The sequence below is a fragment of the Phocoena sinus genome, chromosome 8, assembly GCF_008692025.1.
Source record: "Phocoena sinus isolate mPhoSin1 chromosome 8, mPhoSin1.pri, whole genome shotgun sequence".
Taxonomy (NCBI): Eukaryota; Metazoa; Chordata; class Mammalia; order Artiodactyla; family Phocoenidae; genus Phocoena; species Phocoena sinus.
Genome location: NC_045770.1, coordinates 31,828,285 through 31,846,694, shown reverse-complemented (window position 1 = coordinate 31,846,694; position 18,410 = coordinate 31,828,285). Strand labels below are relative to the sequence as shown.

At 38.6% G+C, this 18,410-nt stretch overlaps 1 protein-coding gene across 1 annotated transcript in view; it reads left to right on the top strand.

Annotated features, from left to right (window-relative positions):
- The window catches only part of CEP126 (centrosomal protein 126), a 149,161-nt gene that overhangs the window by 124,582 nt on the left and 6,169 nt on the right, over positions 1–18,410 (top strand). The window contains exon 12 of the mRNA XM_032641133.1: positions 16,021–16,144. Coding sequence (XP_032497024.1) covers positions 16,021–16,144 — 124 coding nt within the window. The remainder of the gene's footprint in view (positions 1–16,020; positions 16,145–18,410) is intronic.

Genomic DNA, 18,410 nt, shown 5'->3' with positions numbered 1-18,410 from the left:
TGGGAAAAGAATCTAAAGAAGAATGATATATGTATATGTATAACTGATTTGCTTTGCTATACAGCAGAAACTAACACAACATTATAAATCAACTATACTCCAGTAAAAATTTTAAAAATAGATAAATCACATTGGCAATAAAATACACCAACACCACTCAATTCAAGAAACACAGAGGTAAATTTTTGTTTCTAATAAGAACAAAACCTCATTAGTTTGAGTCAGAATGGCAATGCCTGTGTTCCTACAAATGTTGATGCTTTTAGAGAAAACTACATTGTATACATATATAAATACACACACACTTGCATATATTTTAATAGCTTGTAACATGTACCAGATTTTCTCAATTTCATGTAATTTTATCCTTTTCAATTAAAAAATTCTTTAAATGTGTAACTAAGTATGACAGTTTTTATATCTCTATAAACATTTTATATAAAAATTCCAAAAATGTTTATTCTTTTATTTATTCAAAAATGTTTATTTCTTTCTTCTTTCTTTGGCATTAAGAAGCCTGGCTCTCATTATCCACAATGAGTGCATTAATTTGTTTAACCCTGGTACACAATGAAAAGTAGTTTCATAACTGCTAACCCATATACCTATGAGAAACGAATTTACCAACTAAAGTTCAGTGTTTATACCATTCCTTTTGACTTTAGTCTTACTGATTCACTCAATATACTGTTTTCCAAAGTTTTGTAGGTCAGCTCCTTTCTTCCCCATCCCCTTCAGTGTGGTTATGTCGTTAATTTTAATAGTTAGATTTATTCGTCATGATCTGCATTCCATGTTGAGTTCTTATAATGTTCTGGCTGAAGTTTTTTCTAATTTGCACACAGTAAAATTCACTTTTTATGGTATACAATTCTATGAATGTTGACAGATGCAGAGAGCTGTGCATCTACCACCACTGAACCATGAAGATTTGTCAAGCCAAAATTTCCCTTGTACAGCCTTGAGCAACCGCTGACCGATTTTTTGTTCTTATGGTTTTGCCTTTTCCAGAAAAGGGGAAAGCTAGAATAAAACCTCTGGTGCTGGGTGGGAGTCAGAGTCAGCATGAATTCATGCTGTTTTAAAATATATATACAGATAGATGGATACAGAAATATAGATATGTATGTGTACATCGGTCAGCACACATATGCATATTTCCTTGCTCTGTCTGCTTAGAGAAACTGACACTCAGATCTTGGTTTCTAAAAACTATTCTCTGGGCTCCCCTGGCGGCACAGTGGTTGGGAGTCCGCCTGCTGATGCAGAGGACATGGGTTCGTGTCCGGTCTGGGAAGATCCCACATGCCGTGGAGTGGCTGGGCCCGTGAGCCATGGCCGCTGGGCCTCCGTGTCCGGAGCCTGTGCTCCACAATGGGAGAGGCCACAACAGTGAGAGGCCTGCGTACCGCAAAAAAAAAAAAAAAAAAAAAAAAGAAAGAAAATGAAAAAACTATTCTCTAATAGAAGGAACCAGGGCTTTGGGGGAAGTAATTGATTCTAGAACTGGTACAGGGAAAATACAAGATAGGCCTGGAGTAAATAAAAATGGAAGTATTTTAAAAGGACACAGGAACTAACCTAAAAGTGCTTCCAGTAGCCAAAACTGGAACAATTTGACAAAAAAAATAATGATAATATTGTATTATAACCCAAAGAATAAGACAAATATCTGTAAGTCCATACTGACATAAATGATTGAATAAATAGATGAGAGGGAAGAAACAACTCTTCTTTACAAAAGAATTCCAATTAATAAACGGAGAAGAAATGAGGGAAATAGAAAAATCACCATTAGAAAATTGTTACAAGCAAGATCCACAAATGAATGCTAAAATCAGTTGGAAAGTTTAAGGAGAAGCAGAATATTTACATAGACTCATAGTATCTCACCAAAGTATTTATTCATCTCAAAGGGAAAAAAGTAATCTTATAGGAAAGGAGACCCTGGCTGCTATCACTTGAACCACATGATGAAGATTAAAATTACTAGTAAGAGAATATGTCAATATGTTGTACCCCCTAATATATCACACTGAGAAGGGTACATTACTTCTGTGGCACCCTTCCCCAAAATCTATAAACTCAATAATCTGGAGAAACACATCACACAAACTCAGACAAACTGAGGACATTCTGCAAAATGCCTGACCAATACTTTACAAAATTATCAAGGTCGTGAAAGGAAAGGAAAAACAAAGGAACTGTGACAGATTAGAAGAGACTAAAGGACAGAACAAAATGTAACATTATTATCTTGGGTTGGACCCTGAAACAGAATAAGGACATTAACGGAAAAAACTGTTGAAATCCTAATAAAATCTGTGGTTTAGTTAATAGTATTTTACAAACGTTTGTTTCTAAGTTTTAACAACTCTACCATGGTGATATGAGATGTTAACATTAGGGAAAGCTGAGTAATGGGTATGTAGGAACTCTCTGTACTGTCATGACCACTTTTCTGTAAGTCTAAAATGATCTCAAAATTAAAAGTTAAAATGTTTTAAACTCTTAAAACGTTTAAAAATTTTTGTTGTACCATACATCCCAATTTTTGGTTCAGAACAAATGTCACTATAATTATATAAAACAGTAAAACATATGTTTAATAGTTTGCTTAAAAATATATTAATCACGTATGTATGCCATTTGGATATGGATTATACAGAGTAACATTCCCACCCATAGGAACTGATCATTTAGATAATCTGTTTGAAAGCCATATTACAAGCCCAACATCACTGACCCTGTAGAAGAAAAATCTCACTCTTGCCAAAGTAGTAGAAGACCCTCAAGGTGCTTAATAACAAGGCTTGTATTCCCCACTGCATCTGCAGGGGCAACAAAGGTAAGAATTCTTTGGATGGGAAATACTGTGAGAGACTTTTTTTTTTTTCTGGTACGCGGGCCTCTCACCGCTGTGGCCCCTCCCGCCGCGGAGCAGAGGCTCCGCAAGTGCAGGCCCAGCGGCCATGGCCCACGGGCCCAGCCGCTCCCAGGGAAGCCCTGTGAGAGACTTTTTGAGGTCCATGGAGTCTGATCCCCACCAGCCCAGGCTATCACATCCCACAGCAGGGGCTTCACTTTACCTTCACCAAGGTCCTCATGCTCTCAAGCCCCCATCTGCTTATGCCATATGTCTTATCAAAATGGCAAGAATAAACTTCTTACAGCCATAGTGGGGGGAAAAAATCCATTAAGTGCTGGTTATTTGAAACAAAAAGAAAAGTCTACACGCCAAGAAAAAAATGCTTTTATCTTGCAGTAAAGATCTTTATCTAGTAATGATAGCTAACATTTATTGAAAGCTCACAATATGCCAAATCTTGTGCAAAGCTCTTTACGTGCAGGACCTCATCTAATCCTCCTAGCAACCCAGTGAGGGAAGTACTGTTGCTGTGTCCATATTTCAAATGAGGGAACTGAAGTGAAGTGAGGTTGAGTAATGTGCCCAAGGTCACAAAGCCAGAAAAAGACATACCCAGGACTCAAACCAAAGTCTATTTGATTTTAGACCTTACTTAACCCTTGTAATGTACAGCCAGGTCTCTTTACAGAGCAGAATTTCCTAGATGACTATGAGTATGGGCATATCTATAAGATTTAAAACAAGCTAAAAATACTTTTTAATTTTTTTGCAAGCATATCCAAAGTGAACATATAACAAAAACTTTTATAAAAAACTATGTATACCACTTGGATGGAGAATTGTTTAATTTGCCACATGAGTACTTGGGGCATGTTGAAACTTGACTGATTTCTTTAGCTTTTGTAGATCACAATGGAATGTATTAGGCATCCTGTCTTCTTAATGCTAAAGGTGTCAGGGTTGTTAACTGCTAGCCAAATGACAAACATAACCACTTTGCCTACTTGGCTACTGTAAGATAGGGACAGAAGAACAAAGATTATTTAGTCTCAGCTGTGTATTGCTAAAGTGAAGATCATTCCCCAAGGTGTCATGGGGGAAATATCAGGGAAAACTAAATTATCCTCCAAAATTCATTACCCTTTCCTTTTCTTATTGGCAAAGCCTGACTCTCCCTCACCATCAGCAAGTCAAAGCATCCTGTCTTTCGTTTAGATGCTTTTTAGTGGCATGTACAGAAGGAGAGAGTAGAAGGATCAATGGAGAGACTATAGAGGAAATTATCTCATTACAGCATCTATTCATAGCACTTTTATTTGCTCATTTATTAAATATGCATTTTAAGCACTGTCTATGTGATAGGCACAACCACAGCAAGAGAAACAAAAATGAACAACACATCCCTTGCCTTCCAGCAGCTCAGTTTCCTAGGGAAAAGGGACATAAGTCATCAACTCTAAGAGGACCAGACTTGGTTCCAAAGGAGTGGAATGGAGAAAGCACATGCTTGTACTTAACTTTGCCTGGGAAAGTCAGGATTTTGGAGTTTGAGGTGTAAATTGGGGTTCACCAGGCAGAGAGAAGCACAAACAATATCCCAGGAAGAGAGAACAGCATGTGCAAGACAATTAGGAGTAGTCAGCATGACCACAGCTCAGCTTGAAAGCTGGGGAGTGGCAGGATATGAGGCTGGAAAGGCAGACACAAGCCAAACCGAAGTGAATAACTGACTGCCTTGTGTTATCACCCTTGTCTTCTTACTAAATTATAGAACATGTCTTATTCATCAGTATATCCCTAACTCAGTGTATGCCATGTGATAGGTCCTCACATACCATTAAACTAACAGTCCAACATAAAATTACGTGTAATTTTATGTTTATCATAATCAGTTGTAAAACTAGGTCGAGTTGTATTAAGTTGTACTGTCTGAGATTTTTTTTTTTAACTAATGTAATATACTGCCCTCTAGTGGTTAGGAGACAATGGGCTTTCTATCACAGTGAATGCCAGTAGCTTTTACCCTTTAAAATCGGGTGCTGGTTGTTTTCATGTCTTGGCTATTGTAAATAATGCTGCAGTGAACATGCAGGTGCAGATGTTTTTTTGAGATAGTGATTTCATTTCCTTCACATAAATACCCAGAAGTAGAATTGCCAAATTGTTTGGTAGTTCTACTTTTTATTTTTTGAGGAATTTAACAGTTGCTTGGAAGTTAACTAAATTTATTGTGGTAATCATTTTGCAATATATACATTATTTTGTACACCTAAAACTAATACAATGTTATATGTCAATTATATCTCAATTAAAAAAACAAAACAATTATGGTTACAACCAATAAAATATCTTCACTCACTGATAACTTGCAACCTAGTTTGAAGATCAGTGATTTCTGACAACACTTGTTTTATGTTAATATATTATTTTATATAGAGAAAGAAAAACCAGGAAATCTATGCAACAGAATATTAGCAGTGGTGATTTCTCAGTAGTATATTTTTCACACTATATTTTTCACACTATCTACTTTGTACATTTATTTTTTTATCAGATAAGCCAAAAAATTAAGAGCAAATGAGAATGTCTTCTTTGATTAAAGTGTACACATGAGACGCTAAAGAATGCCCCTTAAAGTCTGCCTTTCCAGAGTTCTGATGAAGCTGAATTATAGATCCTATAACAGTTTTTCCACATTGGAGACTGAGTTTGCTTGTCACAAAAGCAACTTCCAGGGCATTCTTTAAACAAATATTCCTGAAAGGGGCTCCTGTAGCTTCAGAATCAGAAGAGGAGTGACTAATCATAAACTTGCTTTATTTCTTCCTGTATATGAGCATCAATGAAATAAGCTCTCCAAGGACTTCCTTGAAAAGATTACATTAGAATGACTTTTGTTCTGTAGTTGGTGCTTTTGAAAACAAAGTATAGTAAAGCACTATTAGTATTGTACTACAGAGTGGTAAACTATGTAAGCAAAAATACAATATTGAAGGGTTGCCTTAATGATTGTTATTGCTTATATTTCCTAAAAGTTGGGTTATGAGCCAAAAAATACTTATTAAACACTTAAAATATTTTTTAAATCTCTTCTCCATTTTTAATATTTTATCCTCATACTTTATTGCTTATGTAGTAGTTGTCATAATGCCTTCTAGAGATTTTTATAATGCCTAGATACTAAAATTAGAAGTTTTGAGTAGTAAACATTTAAAGAAGTTAAGAGAAAGAGAGAGAGAACTTTACACATCATCTACTCCTAACCCATATTAGTGATAAACTCAAGTACCTTTAAAATGGCATTGGTTAAGACATTAATATCTATGAGTCTAATAACCATCAAAATAAAACTAGTATTGCCTTTTTGGTTTCTAGAGCCCAGCAAATAAAGAAAAGAAAAAATATTTATCTACAGAAAAGTGAGAGCTTTGTAAGTTACTGCATTTATTGGAAATCAACTCAAAGCTGTGTGGTTTATTTATGTATCAATATATATTCACTCAGTACAACTCTGTTGAATACCTCTTAAATCACCTCTGTGCTTGGGACTGGGGACTCCAATAGAGATCAAATACAACCCCTGTCAATAAATGTGTAGCCTATGAGATGTTAAAAGCTGGTAAACAAGGATTTAGCACAAAGTGTGATAAATGCTACAATAAGAAGAACAAAGTTTGTACTGCAATCACATAGAAGGAGTATCTAACCCAAACTTGGGCTGTGAAGGCAGGCATCCTGGAGAATGTGACTACTACTTTGAGACCTGAAGGGTGGGTTAGGCAAGCAAAGATGAAGAAGAAAGAAGGGGTAATTCGGGCCTTCTTGAGAAACAGCCTATGTCAAACTCCGCCCACTTTTCCTTTGTTTCATAAATCTCCAAATCCAGATACTGAGAGAGCTTCCAGGCAAGAACAAGTGAACACACAATTTACCTCTGTTCCTTCCTGAACCCAACTTAAATGACAATTAAGGGATAAAAAAGAGAGAGACCAGGGGAGAAAACAGCATCAGACCTTTGAAGGTCAGAAAGCAGGTAGTCAAGTGGTAACTGATTTGGATGACCAAAGAAAGCTAAAACCTATGCTGCAGTGGGAGAAGCCTAAGAGCAAGCCAGTCTGTCCTGCAAAACCACAGAAAAAGCTCGGGTTACCTGGGGTAAAGGTGAGGCGGATGCAGGATGAGTTGAAAGTCTGTTTAAGAAGCAGTCAGGGCTTCCCTGGTGGCGCAGTGGTGGACAGTCCGCCTGCCGATGCAGGGGACACGGGTTCTGTGCCCCGGTCCTGGAGGATCCCACAAGCCGCAGATGCGGCTAGGCCAGTGAGCCATGGCCGCTGAGCCTGCGCGTCCGGAGCCTGTGCTCCGCAGCGGGAGAGGCCACGACAGTGAGAGAGGCCCGCGTAACGCAAAAAAAAAAAAAAAAAAAAAGAAAAAGCAGTCAGACCCCACATCCAATTCCCCACACCGTACAGGTAGGCACCTCCTCTCCTTTTGCAAAAGCAGGAGCATTTAACAAAACTAAGAATATAAAAGAGAGCTCTTCAATCTGTTAAAGGACATTTAATAGTTGCTCTGATACTCGGCTGAGACTCCCCCTTCAGGCCTAAGTAGTATTTCCTAGCTGGTGGGAGTGTCCACAGCTGGCAGGTCTCATCTGAGTCATTCTCCAGACAATGGCCTCAGGCCAAGAGACTCCTCACATAGGGTCACACCCAGTCCCTGAGGGCAGCCCTTAGCCAGTAACTGGTAGATGTGGGATATAAAGGCCAGGCCTCTTTGCCTCAAAGTAGGACAATTCTGAAAGGCATGACTATACTCCAGCAAGAAACAGAAAATATAACTTTTTTGAAGAAAAGATGCCATTTACAACAACAACAAAAATTTAAAGTACCAATGATGAATCTTTAAAAAGATATGCAATGGGGCTTCCCTGGTGGCACAGGGGTTGAGAGTCCACCTGCCGATGCAGGGGACACGGGTTTGTGCCCCGGTCTGGGAAGATCCCACATGCCGCGGAGCGGCTGGACCCATGAGCCATGGCCACTGAGCCTGCGCGTCCGGAGCCTGTGCTCTGCAACGGGAAAGGCCACAACAGTGAGAGGCCCGCGTACTGCAAAACAAACAAACAAACAAATAAAAAGATATGCAAGCCTTTTCTGGAAAAATATATATGTATAATATTGAAAGACATTTAAAAAGAAATAAACAGAAGGATATACCATGTCGTTGGATTTGAAAACACACTACCATACAGATGTCAGTTCTTCCCAATGATCTTAAATATTCAATGCAATTCCAGTCAAAACACTAAAGGGCTGTTTCTGGAACTTGACAAGCTGATCGGAAAATTTATGTGAATGAGGAAAGGAATAAGAATAGCTCAGATACACCTGTATAAGTAGAAAAACATGGAGATACTTGCTTTACAAATAACAAGACGTAATAGAAAGTTCTTATAATTAAGACAATATGGTATTGGCACAGGGATACATATAAAATCAGTGTAACAGAATAGAGAGCCCCAAAATAAACCCATGCAAACAAAGAGACCTGATTTATGACAAAGCAGGCATTGCAGATCAGTGGGGGAAGGATAGAAATGACAATCATGGGTGTGCAGTGTATAGATTTCCCTTTGTAAGTAAAAAGAACAAAGACTGTCGCTCATCATCATACAAAGGGTTAAGATGCAACACAGCAACAGTGCACCCTGAGGGGAATTCAGGATGGGAAAATCAAGATGAAAGTTCTGTGCTTTGGATATTTAGACCCCTAGATAGTTAAGGTGCATATCTAAGGGAGAATTTCAATGACCCCAGATTCTTGCATCATCCTACAGTAGAAAAGCACTAAAATCATTAACTTGAGACGTCTGTATTTGTGAATAGCAATAATGTTTTATCAAGATGCATGCATGACTACATGTACTTTCCAGCCAAAAAATTCATGCGTATACTAACTGGCTCCTCCCCTACCTCTTTGGAGCAGTCCCCTCAGACCTACTGAGAGGCTGTTTCCCGGGCTATAGTTCTCAGTAAGATCCCTGAATAAAACTTAACTCACAACTTCGTTTTTCTTTAAGTTGACACCTTTGACCTAGGGAGGATATTGGCTGAAGCCTCTACCTGGGGTAGCTTCAGCATCCCCACAGTGTTCAAACTAATGCCTCACTCCCCCAGGCTCTTCCCTGTGACTGAGTAGTGAGTGGACTAAAAGAGGACTGTTCTGGCCCAATGGGGACTCGTCCAATGGGCAGTCTTTGCTGACAAGTGACTCATTAGCGTGGGCAAGACTTTCTTAAAGCTGCTTCTTCCTTCCTTCTTTCCACATCATAGTATCAAAACTTTCCTAGCTAAACCCTGCTCTTACCCCACATTAGCCTTCACAGGTGTTTCCTCCTAATAAATCTCGTACGTCTCCAATTCCATCATGGTATCTGCTTCTCAGAGGAACTGAACTGAATAGTTGGTACTGAGAAATGGTCCAAGAAAGCAGCCTGTAGAGGGAAGGCCAGATCACTCACTGGCTGGCAAGGAAAACCCCAACCTGAGTGGAATGTTGGCCGCAGATCATCCCTGGCACAAGATGGTGGCTTAACTGCTGAATATTTCACAGATAATGGCCTGGGGAAACATACCCAGTGGAGAAAAACAGGCTTACCAATGCAATAATTCAGGCCTTTAAAAGGCACAGGAGGGACCATACCTGCAAGGACAGTGACTAGTTTTTACTAAGTGAATGGAAGCCCTTCAGAGGGTTAATGCGAAACTGAGGGCAGCTGACAAACAGTTAAAGGCTATGTGTGAGAACCAACGTGTGCTTGTTGTGGTACTTCTTTCAAAGAGGTCCTTCTCTTCCTGCAGTGGAAGAGGACACAGCTAAGGAGCAATCACAGGACTTAATATGTAGAATGGGGAGCTGCAGAGGTGATTAAATGCTATGTTACACTAAGGTATCAGAGCATTTAGTCAAACATGGGATGGGGGACATCTGGGTGGATGTCCCCCAGTATTGAGGCTCAACAGACACCCAGCTCTGTGCCTATTCTCTTACCATCAGCCCCAGACTACAGAGGGGAACCAGCACTGAAGTTCTTAGTGATGCTGGTCCCTCTCTCACCAGACAGATTCTTCTGGCAGATCCTTCAGGCCTAGCATTTCCCTAGAAATATTGTGCTGGGATTTTGTAAGAGTTATCTGCCTGGCAGCCAGAAGAGGAAGTGGGGACAACTCTGAGGCATATTCATTGCTTTGTGGTGGAGAGGCCTCAGTAGGGTCTTACAAGGGGTGAGTGCTAGCTCTTACAGAGGCAGGTGCTATCACTAAGAACTTCAGCACCAGTTCTCCTCTGTAGTCCAGGCCTAAATGTAGAAGAGGATGTCACAGAGCAGGGCTCATTAATAGTGATGGACATGATGAGCCCCCAAAGTAAGAGAAACCAGGTAGCAGCACTTAACTGTCAGAAGTCAGGGGACCACAGTTACCATGAAACCAGCAAGGTTAAAGAGGCAGCCGGGAGAACTTAACTGGCAGAGAGAGAATTAATAGAAATTTGGAGTTCCTAAGGACAAAATACCCAGGCACCCTTCAAGGGTACTACTTAACGTCTTCAACTAGGGGTAAGAATGCAGGAGCAGGAGGCTGAGGACAGTGGTCCCAATAAAAAGTCACAATGCCTTGCTCAGTTCCCAGACCTGAGCCAATTTTCAGATCTGGAACCACTGAGTGAAAAGATGGCCAGGTCCCCAGGAAGAAGGACCCTGCAATACATTCAACAAATATACTGTAAATATACTGCGAAGATTCCCTCAGTCCTTGCCTAAAGGGACCATTTCAGTGAATATATACTGAGAAAAGGGGAATAAACCAAATATTAAGGAATATTGCACAGGATATGAGTGTACCATGATCTTAAGCTACTAGAGTATATGATCTACTAAAACAAAGGAGTAAATGAAAGAAAAAAAGATATTAAATCTAAGAAACAGGTGGCTATGGTGGCCATGAGAATGCACCTGACAGCCCTCCAACTATAGGAGGATATTGACCAAGGGCCCTAGGTGCTGTGCTCGGAAATCCAGCCCAGCCCACACTTTCCATGCGGTGGTCCCAGTGAATGACTCCATTACTAAGGCAGGCTTATTCCTGGGAGACACAGGTCTCTTCTGATGGGCCACTTGAAGGCTGGTTTAACCTTCCTTCCATCTACCCATCCTTCCCTGAGGGTCAGACTTGTCTTCTGTTTTGATGGATTTCCTCAGCCTCTCCCAGTTCCCACTCTGTTTTTGCTCACAGGCATTTCATTAATAAATTATTGCTTATTTATTTATTTATTTTAGGCTGTGTTGGGTCTTCATTTCTGTGTGAGGGCTTTCTCTAGTTGTGGCAAGTGGGGGCCACTCTTCTTCACAGTGCGCGGGCCTCTCACTATGGTGGCCTCTCGCTGCGGAGCACAGGCTCCAGACGCACAGGCTCAGTAGTTGTGGCTCACGGGCCTAGTCGCTACATGGCATGTGGGGTCCTCCCAGACCAGGACACGAACCTGTGTCCCCTGCATTAGCAGGCAGATTCTCAACCACTGTGCCACCAGGGAAGCCCCAAATTATTGCTTATTTAACCCCATCTTGGCATTTAGTTCTTGGAAGACCCAGTGCCAATACAGGAAAAGTCTAAAAAAAAAACCCTAGGATGATGGTAAAGGAAGAGTCCAGCTGTGCACCAAGCATAGAAAGCAACCATTAAGACAAATGCAAAAGAGATGGCTACAAAAACATAAACAGAATCGAAAATCTACTATGTTTGATGTTATTTATTACTCTTCACTCTGGCAGAGTTAGAATTAGCAATAAATTACATTAAAAACGGAACAGAAAGTCATGATTTTGCTTTTTTTTTTTTTTTGCGGTACGCAGGCCTCTCACTCTTATGGCCTCTCCTGTTGCACAGCACAGGCTCCGGACGCACAGGCTCAGCAGCCATGGCTCATGGGCCCAGCCGCTCCGCGGCATGTGGGATCTTCCCGGACCGGGGCACGAACCCGTGTCCCCTGCATCGTCAGGCGGACTCTCAACCACTGCGCCACCAGGGAAGTCCCAGTCATGATTTTTTAATGACAACCAAAACAAAAAGTTGAATAAGAAATAAATATGTTCATAGTATGCTACATAACAGCAGCAAATTATATTTACATAGTAATTTATTAAATATTAATATAAAAAATTATAATATATTGGTAAGTACTTTACAGGCTGAAAGGAAAGGTGGTATGGGGAGAAGGGTCGAGAATGCGATAAGAACTACCGTAGGAAGTGAATATATCACATATAAAACTGAAATATCAAGAATGACAGTATAGGCATGTGGCTTAGAAATATTGAGGTAAATACTGAAAGAAAGAGCTAAAAGAATTAAAAGTGATTATCACTGGGAAGAAAGAATGGAGATGGGTGCTGGTAATTATTTCATAATAACACTTGTAGATTTTTTAAGCTATGTATAGCTTTGGTAAAGTTTAAATTAAAAATAATTATTAAAAATCAACAACTTGACAATTATATGTGGAATATATAAAGAGTTATTAGAAATCAACAGAAGGCAAGCACCACTATGTGAATAAACAAGTGATTCGTAAAAAAACTGAAAATGTGAATTAAATGTAAAAACATTTTATTTAAGAATTAATTTAATTAATTAAAGTTTAACAAAGCTTATGAAATGACTTCTAGATTTATACCCAAGAGAATGTAAAGCATATGTCCACATAAAAACATGTACACAAATATTTGTATCAGCCTTATTCATAATAGCTGAAAAAAAATGTTGATGGACCCAAATGTCCATCAGCTGATGGATAAATCAAATGTGATATATCCAAATAACAGACTATCATTCTGCAATTTAAAAAAGAATGAAGTACTGATGCAAGCTACAACACGGATTATGCTAAGTGAAAGAAGCCAGTCAAAAACGGTCACATATCATATGATTCCATTTATATGAAATGTCCAGAATAGTCAAATCCACAGAAGCAGAAAATAGTTTAGTGGTTGTCAGAGACTAGTGGAGGGGGAAAGAGAGATTTTCTGCTAATGGGTATGGAGTATTTTTATGGGATTGCGAAAATATTCTAAAATTAGATAGTGGTGATGATTGCACAACTCTATTAAAAACCACTGAATTGTACACTTTATAAGGGCAAATATTATGGTATGAGAATATATCTCAATAAAGCTGTTGTAAAATTAAAATCACAAACCTCCCCCCCAAAAAAAAAACAAAGAGAAATGTACAGCAGAAAATAGTAAGACTGAAAGAGAAAGAAACAGAAGAAAAGCTGAAAGCCACAATTCAAGCAAATGTGTTTCGTGGTTAAATGAGTGAGTGATAAATTATAGAGATCCTCACTCATGGAATCACACATGGAAATATATGTCTCAAATTTGGACACAATAAATAATATTCTTTCGGATGTGTCATTTCTGTATACAAAATATTTTATTTTACATACCGATTACCACAAATAAATGTTCAAATAGCTCAAGATACTTTTTTAAATATCTTGACAGGCTAAGGATTAGAATAAAAACCTATGACAGAATCTATTTCATCAACAAAGAGAAGTAAGACTGTTTTCTTCTTGGCCTGAGAAGAAAAACAAAGAATAAATGGATTTTTAAAATAAACTGTTAAAGCCACAGGTTTAGCAAGGAGATACCGCATTTCTAGGAGAATCTAGTTGAACTACCCCAATGCAAAATATACCATTGTGTTTACTTAGGTTGCTTTCCAAGTGTGCATATTGCCTGAAGTGGGTAAGGTTTTCAAATGGCTTTTTGCCAAATGAATTGGGAAGGCAAAAATATCATCAAAGACCCAGAGATGCTATCAGAGCATTACAAGAAAAGACCTAGAAGGAGTGCCTGACCAGGAAGCCAAGAATTCATTCATCCAAATGAATCGTAAACCAAAAGCATCATTTTCAATGGGAAAGTTTCTTCCATAAAACCATCTCCTCACTTCCCAGCTTATTTTCATGACAAACAAGCTAGAAATACACGGGATTTAACTGGCAAGGTTAGTTTTTAATCGTTTGAGGCATATTTATAAGTTTGATATAAACAAAAGGTAATCTCCTCCCAGAAACATCTGCTAGAGTATTTCTCATACACAGAGCTTCAGTGACACATATTCTCTGCCAGTCAAATCAATTCTTAAATAATTCATGTAACTTCATCTTTCATCTTGGGTACCTAAATAAACCAGATAAAACACAAACACTTTGGATTTTTTTAAAGAAAATATAACAAAAAAAGAATCATTTTAAGGAATAGGGTATTCAAGCACAGCATTTCCTGCCTTTGGAAGGCAGGAGTGTATGTAAGCCTTCTGAATAAGCCTAGCTAATATATCTGTCAAGATCATGAGTCTGTTTTTTATTCCTATGAATTAGAAATGCTATAGCAATATTAAAATCTATATATTATGACCACACTACTATTAAAATCTTAAAATAATTTTAAATATTTATATTCAGGTATGTTATTTTGAGACTTTACCATTTTCAAAAGTACTGATTGTTTTCATGTCCCACAATTTCCAGGATATATTTAATTTTAAGGTAAAATTCAAACTTTCTATTATTGAAATATCTTGATATGCCTTCTTTTAAGATTAAAGGAATCAAATAAAAATAATTCAAGTGCAAGTTGATTTAACATATATGACCCGACAATAGATTCATATACCCCATAAATGGAAAGGCAAGAAAGCTCCAACTACATTTTCAGTCAGCTTTTATTGAGGACCCACTTTATGTCAAGCCCTCATAAAACTAAGGTACTCTAGATAATTTTTCAGGCATAAACAGTGGTGTACAGTCATGGGCAGCTTTTGGATGAGTTACTGCAATGATAATTTATTGACATTTACAACTGATGTCAATTTATATTGCCAATGATAATTTAAGGACAATTACAATTTAAGGACAATTACACTTACAATGTGCCAGGCATTTTGCTAGACACAGTACATGATAATTTCATTTAATACTCTCAAAACGTTATAATGTAGCTGGGACACTTTTACCCTTTTTAACAGATGGAACAGTGAAGCACAGAGAAGTTAAGAAACTTTTCCAAAGCCACACAGGATGTGAGACAAGCTGGAATTCTAAACCACGTGATCTGACGCCAGAACCTACACTCTTAGCTACTATACTATCTCTTGAAATTCAGAATGAATTTTCCTTTGGAACTATATTGTAACTGTAATTAGTTTCACAATCTAGGCTATAAAAGCCTAGAAACATATCTAGACAACAGACTATACACACATAACTGGACTGTTCTGACTGATGAGCCAATTCAGATGGAGAAGGAATTGATAGCAAAAGGGGTGTTTTAGCTCTACTTTTAGCAATAGTCATTACCTTGGGAAAAGAAAAAAGGATTTTGAACATTTTAAAGCCAAAGAATCCTCTTTGCAAATGAGATCTTACCCAGCACTTCAGTTTCTAAAACAGATAAAAGTAGGGCTGCTCTAAACTGAAGCAGGAAAGGAAAAACCATACTCTCCTTCCTCCACTCCCCAAAATAAACTCCAAGCACTTTCCCAAAATTTCAGGGCTCCAAGGAATACAGCCTGAAAAACCACTGAAGGAGATGAGACTGCTACGGACCCAATGGATTTTATTTTCCAGAAATCACTGGAGAAAGTATCATGATATTCTCATAGACAAAACAGATAAATGTAAGTTGTAAGATAGCTATAGTTATTAACAGTAGATCTGCCCATCTAATGGAAAGTCTTTCTTTAGTGTCATGCCAGAGGATTTTGTGTCTGGTCCTATTTCTGTTCAACATTTTTCGTCAATAACTTGGATGAAGTCACAAGAGGTATATGCCTATGAAACAAAATAGAAAACAGTTGTAATCAGACATAATCAAAGAGAGTGTAAGCTGCAAGCAGTTCAGGAATACACATTTTAAAACGCCGAACGTTTTACACAGAATTCTTTTTACGAGAGACCTAGTGTAGGAGCAGACCCTTGAAGGAGTCAAAGCATTCAAGACTCCATCTTAAACCTAAACCCCAAGGCGAACTCACTCCTTGCACAGCTAACTTTCCAGTTGTATGAATTCCAGCCCTCCTCCCCAGGCTACAGGAATGGATTGTCCACAAGAACACAGGCAATGCCAAAATCAAAGAACAGAAAACTAAACTTCAAGGAGACAGAGTGATGTATAAATTAACTGATCCAGAAACAGATTCTAAAACCAGTGTAAGAAGCCACGAATACAAAAACCAGGGAGACTAGCAATAACTGATCCATGTATCACAAGGATCGGTCTGGGTCAAATGTTGTTCTTTTGTTTTGCTTGTGTAAACTGGCCAGGGTGTGGAGCAGGGGCTGACAGCCAAGTTTAAAGGTCCAGAGTCGAAACAGACACAATTCTCTCCAAGGTAGGGTGGAATAAGTATTTTCCTGGTTCACCCAATGGGAAGTTATGATAAGTTCCAGGCTATTCTTGAGGTGAATGCATATACACATGACCTCTTGCAACCCCAAAGCACTCTTACAGATATACTAAGTATTTGAACTGAATTGGTCTCAAAAGTAATCTAATGCTTTTGTATTTAGTTCCCTGTCTCAGATAACAGAGTGTGGGGTAGAGGGCAGCATTTCAGCTCACCAGGTGAAGCAAGGAAGTGGTAGAAGATGGGGCAGATAACCATGGAACAGTGTAATGACTGTGGGAATATCATAGCATTAGTGAATTCCACAAAGATGAAAAGCCCAGTCTCTGGTCATTTACTGTCTTTGTCACTGTTTTATAGAAAGGCAATGCATGTATGTTGGAAAGAGAGATAAACAGTGTCTCCCTTATTGCCCAGTAAAAATAGGTCTATGCTTTGTACTACTATAATACCCACATAACAGTGTTTCTGAGAGAATTAAAGGAAAACCCATAGAGAATGTTTAGAACAATGCCTGTTAAAACAGTACATGCTTAAAAATATTAGCTATTCTTTTACCATTATATTACTCATCACTATAATTATCATCCTGGCATCTATCAGTCCTCTTCAACAGTCTATAAATCCCCCAGGTACTGACCAGCTGCTTCGGGTAGTCAACAGTCTCCAGTGTATCTTCTGTTAATTGCCCTCTCTGGACCAGATGAGTGGTGATGCTTCCTGTAGGCTAGGCTCCAGGGAGTTTGCCTAGGTTGGAAATCAGAAAACGTAAGAACAGATAATGATCTAGAACGCTTATTAAACTAGTGCTCAGTAATGGTGACACAAAAAGAGCACTAAGGGGCTTCCCTGGTGGCACAGTGGTTGAGAGTCTGCCTGCCGATGCAGGGGACAGGGTTCATGCCCCGTTCCGGGATGATCCCACATGCCGCATAGCAGCTGGGCCCATGAGCCATGGCCGCTGGGCCTGCACGTCCGGAGCCTGTGCTCCGCAATGGGAGAGGCCACAACAGTGAGAGGCCCGCGTACCGCAAAAAAAAAAAAAAAAAAAAAAAAAAAAGATTGGTGGTGGCTTGGACTAAAGTGTCAACACTGGAACCTGAAGAGTTGTAAACAGTTTGTAGTATATACATTTAGAAGATTATAAGATTTAATGATGAGTTTTGTATGGGAGAGGATAAGGGAGGGGTGAGATAAGGTAGGGTCAAAGATAAGTCCCAGGTTTCTGAATTGAGCAATTGGGTAGATGGAAGTATAGAATAACTTGAAAATAAGAGTAAAAGGGGGTAGGGCTGGTAGATGGGTATCATCTAGACCAGCGTCTCTAATTTAAGGTATATATGAATCACTTGCAGAATCTGATTCAGTAGGTCTGGGGTGGTGTCAGAGATACTGCATTTCTACAAGCTCTCAAATGATGTCAATGCTGTTTGTCCATCGACCACACTTCGAGTAGCAAGGCTCTACTCTACCAACCCAACATAGGGTTATAAAATTTTTATTTAATTATGATGATTTCCTAAGGAAAGGAGATTTTAATTACAAAAAAGAGAGCATAATTTAAAAATAAAGTTCTTTAATACAAAGTGATTTAATTTTATGAAAAAGTACACCACCCTTAGTTTGTCCATTTGGCCACAGATGAAATGAAATTTTTATTATGAACTGACTTTGAATAGCCACTGATCTAAACAAAATAACTTATTGATGAACAACATTTTTCAAATTTCAACTATTTGTGATCACAGCTACTATTTCATTCCTCCATAAAGTAAAAATCCTATTCTTATCTATCAGGAACACACAACCACTAGAATCAGCTTAATATTGTTCTTGGCTTCTAACTCTGTTCAGTAAATCTTTTTCAAATCATTAGAATCATAGAAAATTTATACCAAGTAGAACCACAGAAAGAAAATAAGTGCTATTTTGACACATTTATATAAGTCAATATTAGAATTAGCTCCCTCCTCACTTTATTGAATGTTTTTAGTCAGACTTACTTTAGGTAAAATATATGTGTATTGTAAATTATCAGATAAAAGCTGGTAGTTTGGCAACTTTAAACA